Source organism: Opisthorchis viverrini, assembly GCF_000715545.1.
Source record: "Opisthorchis viverrini unplaced genomic scaffold opera_v5_19, whole genome shotgun sequence".
NCBI classification, from domain to species: Eukaryota; Metazoa; Platyhelminthes; class Trematoda; order Opisthorchiida; family Opisthorchiidae; genus Opisthorchis; species Opisthorchis viverrini.
Genome location: NW_008751675.1, coordinates 2,187,219 through 2,196,502, shown reverse-complemented (window position 1 = coordinate 2,196,502; position 9,284 = coordinate 2,187,219). Strand labels below are relative to the sequence as shown.

Here is a 9,284-nt window from a genome sequence, read left to right as displayed (position 1 = left end):
TGCTGGACACATTCTTCAATGGAAGTACCCGTTACACAACCGAAAACGCGCTTTCTAACTGCCTCATTACGGATTCGCCGACACCAGCCCACACGAGCTATGGTTCTGTGACAACGATTGTCGAACAACTGAACACGTCTCAGTTCCGCTGCTCGAATAGGCCAAATCTCACATCCATACAACAAGACAGCCCGTACTGTAGCTTGATACACACGTCCCTTCAGATTCAGGGATAAACCATTTTGACGCCATAGGTGTCCCAAATTAGCAAACGCGGCCCGAGCCTTGCAGATTCGTGCATTCACCTCATCTGTGACACTACAATCACAACTAATACAACTGTCAGGCACTGATGAAAGACTTAATTCGGTAGGGTTGAATAATCACCAGTCAGTGGAATTACACGATCACTGTTAAGGTAACGATCTCAGGTGACTCAAAGTAAACGGTGTAGTCCTGTGTAATTTGCTGATAAATCCCCTTCTACGAGCGCCTGTAAATATTCCGGTTCATCTGACCATGGAGAAGCGTTCCGCTTCGTAGGTCCTACAGCCATTCCATAAAAAACTAATGGTTTTTAGTGAAGTTTTCGACTTATTTCTCAACTAAAAGGTTACACAGTCATTCGCCAGCTTTCTCACTGAATCGGTTTGACCACTGCGCTATCCATTACGTGTTGTCGTTTTCACGGAAAACTGAGTCTAGTTGGGTCCGGACCAGGGATCACACTCCTCTTGCAAAGTCTATGAAATAAACATCGGTTTTTCATCCTGCGCCACACAGAGCTCGGAAGTGCGGACATTCGAACTGAAAATGCAGTACCCCACTGTCAAACTGGAATTTTGTTCAGTAGAGTATCCTCTAGAACGGAAGTATAGAAATGGTATTCGATCAGCTGCTCTTTCAAAATCTTCAAAAAAACGATTTGGTTTGTCCGCGGCACTGACAAGCATTACAGTCGATGAGGGCTTCAGTAACTCCGCTTTTTGTAAGATCTGATAAGTGATCGGTACAATTTTAGTCACATATTTCATCCGTCAGAATCTTCAAATACCTAGTAGCTCAACAGATATTGGCAGTAATACGTGACCGATGGGTAACAGGCATTGAGAGCCAATAAGAAGTTCCGGGTGAAAAGTACATAACAAGTAGCAGTATCGGTGGAAATTGTATCAGGATAGGGAAACGCCCATTTACACATCGTTTCAACTACTGAGCAGATGGTTATATAATTTCTTTGAGTTTGTACCTGCTGAATCTTCCTTGTTTATATAGCTTTTTATATGGGGTGTTTTTTGGCCAGGAAAATCCTATAAAGCAATGTTGTCGTGTGAAAAATTTCATCTTTGCTTCATTATTCGCCTCTTGACTCAGAATTTTGAAGCATATTCGTCGTCATATATTCGATGTGAGGAAAAAACTTTTATTAACGCTAACCACTACGTTTATTGGTGCATAAATTCAAGCATTGCTTCTTTTCAATCTTTGTCAATCCTAGGTCGTTGTAACATTTTTCGCATCTCTTGCTTGATTGATATAACCCGTTCCTGGCTTACGTCACGGCCCTACTTTTTGGGCCTGTTGGTGAATAAGACGGACCAGGTTCGTGTACCTTGATCGATGGATTAACTGATTGACCTGATCAAACGAGATATTGATCGGTTGGTTGGTTGGTCACCTGAGTTGATGACTGACTGACCGACCGATTAGCTAATAGGCTACTCGTTTGTCTGACTGCTTTTTCGGATTCAAGACAAAAAGAGTTCATATAGAGGTACTTCGCGGTATCCTAATGTTGTACACCTTTCCTGAGTACAAAATAACTCTGCCATCTTCGTGTTCGTTTTTGAGACCATCAATTCAAATAATACTGAGCGTTACGAACTACTGTCATTTCTCGTAAATTCACCTTTGGAATATGAATAAATCCATCTTGATCAACAGAGTAAAAATTGTTTCAAATTTCGCCAAGCTGCGGTAGGAATCTGGTGCGTGTAACTTCAAAAAAAAACAGAGAAATTAAATACAGACAGTTTGATCAGACCAGAGCCGTTCTACAGAACGTACCGCCAACACACTGGTCTCTGAAGCGGTGGACCATAGGTATGTGCTCAACCTAGGAAGGTAAGGCGGGCTAACTGGGGATGGGAGAGAAGAATCTTAAGAAGTGCATTCAGATTTAATTGTGCACGACTTTCTTGTGTTGAAAGCATCTGGTCAATCTTCAAAACACGATCTATTCATAATTTTGCTCTGTATTTTTTATTACTATTAATAGTAGTGTTCAAAATGAAAATCTTATCCTCCTACCCATAATTATATGCGAGTGTCGCTTTCCACCGGATATTTATGTCACAATGAACAATAAACAACCACAGAAATGTTGCTTAAATGGTTGCCGAACACAAGTTGCCTGGTGGAGGCCATAAAAAACACCAATGACTTAACATGCACGCCGAATCGATGCAACCATACTTTACCAGTTCAGTTCAGTTCAGTTCATCCTACAAACCGTGCACAGAAATGCAATCGTTCCAGCTGCCACAGCTTCGTTTGCCGAAGATAAGGATAATACAAGGGCATGAGTGCCACCCGTTGGAAGCACTCGTCTAACTTGAGCACCGACAATAAATAGGCAGTTAAGGCGATAGCTTTAACGGAAGAACGCCATCGGTCACGTGAAAATGCCTCGCCCATCAAGGTCACTAACCCGTGATTTTTTACGCCCCACGGTTCCCATCCGGGGAGAGGGTAGTTACCAGGGCGACTGAGTTGACTCCACCAAAAATATGCGTATTGATGCATCCATGACGGTGATTTGCATACTATTGCGAGGGGGGAATTATGTCGGGTCGGTCACCTCATTTGTCCAGTTTACTGACAGCCAACTCTATCACCAAGAGGCCATACAACCTGAGGATTATGTCGGTCGGTCACCTCATTTGTCCAGTTTACTGACAGCCAACTCTATCACCAAGAGGCCATACAACCTGAGGTTCTAAATTACAAGCTCCAAAGCACTGTTAGGCATGCTCACCATACACTTCAATCGATCATCTCAGCCCGAGTTGATCTGCACTTTCTGGTTGAACCGCCTAATTGCAGTCCATTAGTTAAGGTCATATCAATGCCAGCCGATACGGTGTAAATTTAATTGCGACAGGCTGAATTATCGGGTTTGAAAGTCATTTCAATCGATCCTCCGTTCAGCTATCCGATTGGATGCCGAACTTAGTCAATAACACTGGCCAGAAATCTGAAATAATGAGTGGATCAGTGGCTAGACATACCTCATTGAGCGAGTACTCATAAAACACGACTAGGCCAGACTTTATCGATTTATTTCAGTAGTGGGGCTAAGTAGGCAGCTTGTGGGATTATTCGAAGGATAAATGAATAGTATTCACGGTCAGCTAAGCTAACAACTACACTTTTGTCATTGACCGTGTAGGTGAATGAGCTGTTGCCTAGTGATCCATGGCGAAAAAAAGAAAGTTATGCAGGAGGACGGGGAGCGAAAGACAACCTGGGTTCAAGTCCCCGGAGAAACTTGCAATCCCGTTCAATATACATACTGATAGTGCGCACTTTTTTGTTCCAAAGTTTTTGGGATGCGGGGCTTCTAAATTGATCGTCGGAGGGTGTGGGCAACTAAACGGATTGCTCTGGAGAAGCTTGTCTAGTAGGTGGATCCACGGGCTGAGGACGTTACACGTATTTTTTCATCCCATAGAGTAGGCTTAATCCGTATATTTGATTCCGGTATGCAGCTTGGTATGGTACACCTGCGCAGACATTCGAAAACGCATCACCTCTGAACATGGAGATCGAATAGACCCAACCGAATACTGCTTGGGTCCACTCCCAAAGGTCGCACTGGATGACCTGTCTATACGAATTACGAGTGTAATGGTGACACTACTGATGGGGAGGCATGCGAGTAGTATGTTTTGTTCTTGGAGTTTCGCTTTGCGTCTCTTGAAAAGGGGAGATCTGTTTCGGAATTTGTGGAGTCGCCTTGTAGCACTTGCTTGGATTTGAGCAATGAATGATTGGAGTCAATGAATATCCAGGAGAGTTGAAGAAGACGCGTTCAGGGGAACGTGGGTGTTCAGTTTTTGTAAATAAGATGCAAATGCTTCCCTGTCCAATAGTCTGTAACCGGTCAGTTGGCATTTTCTAATTAACAACTCCGCAGCGAAGGCCTAGTTCCTTTCACGAATAAAGAAATTCTAAACGTCCAAGATTATACATTGATCTTCATCAACCTTTTGCAGGGTTCCAGTTCACATATCGATGGAAAAGTGACTGAGAGAGGAGACAAACGTTAAGCGAACCAACGGACCGTTGGTCATAGGGGTAAGAGGAATGCGTTCCCCACAATGCATATTCAACTGAATTCACAAAGTTCCTCCAAGTGTTGGCTTGTTCGCTGAGCTGGGCAATTTGATTGCAAACGTTTCATCACCAATCGAGGTGACATCATCAGTGCGTTAATGGGGAGCGTAATTATGCGTAGCGGTGGGTTAGTGGCACAACTACCGTGCAGCGCCATTGGTAGTGCACAGTGAGCGAGCTCCTCACGATAGAGAGTTGTTTTCAAGGTGGGAACGGGCACCCTACAGACAGTAAGTGATGTTGACGGCAAATTATTCCTAACACCGTGAACGATGGTTTAATTGGGTCCACTCAACTAGAACATCAAATTCAACATTCAAGGGGGTGAATGAAGACTGAATGACCGACTTCCACATAGGGCGGAGTATACTCGTCGAAAAATGATTTTGACAGCTTTCGTACCAATCATTTCAGATGCTGCTTAAAATGACTGAAGAAAATGACGGAGAGATCTACTGAGAAATCGAGATCAAGACCAACCGTTTATTCTTTCGCTGAATGTGATACTTGTGTCAATGTGAGTAGTAGGGGGTCTACATCGTCAACTGCTTTGAACTATGAATGGCAACCAAGGCATACATAGGAATTTCTAACATAAGACGGTGTCAACATATAAGAGACACTAGAAAATAAGGACTATATATGCTTAATATCCATTTATTGATATGTTGTAACCTGGTCCGGAGTCTAGCTTGATTAAGTAGATCTAGGGCTTCGTGCTCTCCCCTGGATGATAATGACGAATGCAAACGAATGAAAAGTTAAGGCGACAGTGTTAAACTTTCATCCCGTTTTCATATGTGAGGTCCACCTGGACTGAATTCACTAGCATCTCACAACCTCACGCCATGTTGCACGATATTTCTATGGGTTTGTGCAATGTTACTCGAAAGTAAAGATGAGTACGGAAGTATGTAACTCTGAATTAGAGATACTACGTTAAAATAGGCGACAGTAGAAAGTGAGAAGTACAAATACACCTCATTACCTCAATCAAACGCCGTTGTGCAAGTGTATCACCAACTAAACCACACTGTCTTTCTTTTCATCCTGTTTTGCGTATTCTGACTGTGTCGTACAAAACCAACAATTTTTCAGAACCTGGCTTGATTAAGTTCTATTGATTTCGTTGAGCAGGTCCGAATTTTTTGGATGAATTGCAAAAACTCGAGCAGTGTCCACTTCCCACAATGAATTGGTGCGTGATCGATCAATTTGAAATGGCCAAATGCGGACGCATGAAAAGTGCGTTTGCCGCACGCCGTATACAGCCCGATCTGAATTGTATTCAGGCAGATTCCGCTATCGATTGTATGCGACTTATTCAAGAAGGCTATGCGGACATGATCACCCTGGAAGCTGGAGATCTCTACGCAGCTGGAAAATACTTTGACCTGGTCCCAATCGTTGCAGAGTAAGTCACCGTGCATTTCTCATCACACAAAGATGTTTTCAAGACTAAGGGTTCTGGAGACCGGAGTTACTAGAATCGTAGAAATACATTCTATCAAGGCAATAGTCGTGTGTAAGTCAAGTTTCTTGATGGGTTCACGGTACACTAACCTGCTTGTCGCCTGGTTTGCCGCAAGAATTTTTTCCTACTAACGAACTTTGAACAGCCATAAAGTATATGACTGCATTAGACAACAGTTACAAAGTTTATTTGAAGAACAGTCAGTCTAATTAATGGCGGAAAGCTAAATATATCAAAACAAAGCGGTAGTCACGAGAGCGCACCTTGTTCGTTTGTTGGAATTAAGTAGAATTATCGGTCGCCACACCGCGGGTGGTCCATACATGGAGGGGTCCTGTGACGCCGCTGAATCACGTGACGCGTGGGAGGGAACTGCATTCCTGTGGCATCCTACTCCATTTTTAAGTATTGGCTTTCTTTTTTGAGGCTAGGGATTAATAAAGGAGTTCCCTGCTTTACATGTTTCGGGGCGAAGTTGGTGCCCTCATCGAGCGTCGGATATTTTAGAATTAGGAAGAATTCACGTTATGCTTATCATGTATTAGGCTAACAATAACCTTGGTGACAAACGCACTGTTCTCCCGAAGTATGACGTCGCGTGACCAGCCTCCACAAGGTTGAGATAGTTCAAGGCGGTTTAGTATAGATGATTTGAAGATACCAGGAAATTGGGCAAACGGTTATTCGCACGTGGCTCACACACAATCGTTTTTATAGGGTCTGATTTCGACATCTTGACACAGTCCCCGATCGACTATTGACTTTGAGTGTTTCCATGATGAACCGATGACTGGGACTGATGCACACCAATCGTTCTCGCTCATGGTCTGTTGGAAAGCCCTCTGTTTTAATCAGTCGTTGAATAGCTCCATCGTTAGGTCTTCTTAAGGGGCAATGTGTCATCTGGAGGCTTGCTCTCATCTCGCTTCTCCTAATTTGGTTCCTCTTGGGTTTTCGAGTAGTTATTGAGTCTCGGCCTGTTTTCTGACCATTCTGAATTAGTGGCCTGACAGTCATTGACTACGGCTTTTACTCTGAGGTTTCGTATTACCGCACTATTTCCCATAATGTGACCCCGGCTAGAAAGAGGTCACCGTACACCAAACTACCGAACATCTAAAGCATATCCTATGCTGTCAGAGTGTATGATCAGGATCCATATTTTTTGAAATCCATAGAAAGTCCTTCAATCTTTCAATTTTTAACGTCAAAATTTCCCCAATTTGTTTTTTTTTCTGGTTTTGGCTTTGAAGCACTTTCAACATGGTTAGATGATACATAGGAATGTACTGTTTTCTCCAACGAAGCTTTGCTGTCCAGTGGCTGTAACAGGGTGAGATTTCTTCTGACCGTTCCTCGGTATGCCCCGCTGGACAACATCCAAGATGAGAGGACATAGGAAAACATAACAAAAAATAAGTTCGCGCGAATGCAACCCGAAGTTCAGTGTGAATTTCAATATGACGAAAGTTGAGTGTCATACGCGTCAACTTTAAGTAAAATGATGTCAGGATGCACCTTGTGAGTGAGCTTAGATCGAAATAAAGAAGTGGGAGGCAGCAAGCATATCTGCTAGTAAGACCATAGCGACAAGACTTCACAAGTGTTTTGCTGTCACTTTCGGAAGGGTTTTGTAACTAATCGATTGTCAGCGTTCGGACAATTTATCCGGCCACATGCCATTAGCCCTGTGACATGCTGCTCGTCTCCCATTGATTAGATGGTTGACTGCCTTTGTTTCCTATTGGTCCTTGCATTGCCATCGTTTTCTTTGTCACGCTGTACAGCCTACTCGAAAAACAGCCCTGCTTGTTGTGACTCACCGCGCTAAACAAACTCTGTTCTTCCCATGGTTCGATTCTCAGAGCACGCAGTGCTAGGAGTCTGCAACTAGAGTATAGTTTGTTTTCACGTGCCATCAATCAGAAGTTTAATTTCGGAACGTTTCTGCTAATGAAAGTGACCGTCGAAAAACGACAATATACTACAGATTGTTTTCGTCGTATGCTAATGTGTGGGATGTGAAGGTAGAAAAATATTTGCGGGCAAGGTAAAGGTCATGAATCTTTTTTGAAATATCCGGTTAGATTCTGAGAATGTGGCGCAATCAGAAGGTCAACCATGACCTAATCTGTTTCGCTAGATAGCGTAAACTAATCCGAAACACCTTACAAGAATTCAGATAAAAAATCAGCCCAGGAGTGAACGCAACCCACCTCGTTTTACCCATCTGCAAGGTGATTACACGTCTTCGCTAAAGGAGAAATCGGTGGATTGCACATCCATACGTTGGTAGACAGCTCAAAACGAAAGAGTGAATCGTGCCCCGAGCAAATAAGTCCCAAATTGAATAAATCACATGCACTCTTATGTAACTCTGTATTTTCCTGGGGTATCACGAGTGTAATCATTAAATAGAGTACTGTCTCCATGCATAACAACGGTACGTCGGCTACAAAACGGTTCCCTCATTTACAGCATTCTAGTTTTGCTTTGGTTTAGCCCTTCGAGCAAATAACGTTCTAGGGTTCAAACCGGTTTACGTGCTTCCTTCAGAGTGTCTCCTTCAGAGCATGAGTTCTGACTGTAGAAGAATACATTCCGTAAAGGAAACTACTCACAAGGTTGCTGGAAACTCTTCGACAGCCCACGACCGGTTTCACCCTTCTTAGGTCTCATCAGGTAGGCGCCGTCCCTGAGTTTCCGTCAACCTCATGAATATCATACGCATTTCTCGAAGAATACATTCCGTTTTAATTTCACATAAAGGGGGATAAAAATGAATAGCTTGAGTCTGAACTCGACTCATGTGAGAGAGAACTTGGCCTCTCACCGAAAGTTAGTTCAACAGAAAGGTCCGAAGGCATCTCTGCTAAGTAAGTGAGTATTGGTCAACCAAATAAGGGAATAAGTCCAGTGCAGTAGTCAGTACCGCAACAAAAAGGTAGGGCTTTGCATACCTCCAGGGGTGTGAATAAACCCGACAGTAGAAGAACCGGCGAGACTAGCGCCACCCAGCATTCATGTGGGCACTTTGTCCACAGGTCCCAACGATTACAAACAAACAGGTTTTATTAGTTTGCACTTCACTTTGTAGAAACTCTGGAGTTCACTTTACAGAACTGCCAAAATAATGAAACGTTTCGAAGGAATGTGGTTTATTAATTAGCCTTGGACACAAAAATACCGGAATTCCAGTGGCTTTTACGTACCAATCAAGCTGTCACGAAAATGGGCCACAGTGTTTTGCGAGAACCTTCCCAGAAAACAACTGTGCACGCCTGTCATTCTTAAGCCTGTTCAGAATTTGCGAGACCGCTGACTTTTACAAACGGCATGCTGGACTGCCTCTTATAGGTCCAGGTCTCAGGAGGTGCAACCGGTGTCATTCCTTCTGCTAAGCATTTATATA

General features: G+C 43.3%; 1 protein-coding gene across 1 annotated transcript in view; it reads left to right on the top strand.

The window, feature by feature from the left end:
- Positions 1–9,284, top strand: part of T265_01774 (hypothetical protein) — a gene marked incomplete at both ends in the record, with an annotated part of 45,382 nt that overhangs the window by 12,825 nt on the left and 23,273 nt on the right. Inside the window, one exon of the mRNA XM_009165864.1 lies at positions 5,536–5,812. Within this exon, the coding sequence (XP_009164128.1) occupies positions 5,536–5,812 (277 nt within the window). The remainder of the gene's footprint in view (positions 1–5,535; positions 5,813–9,284) is intronic.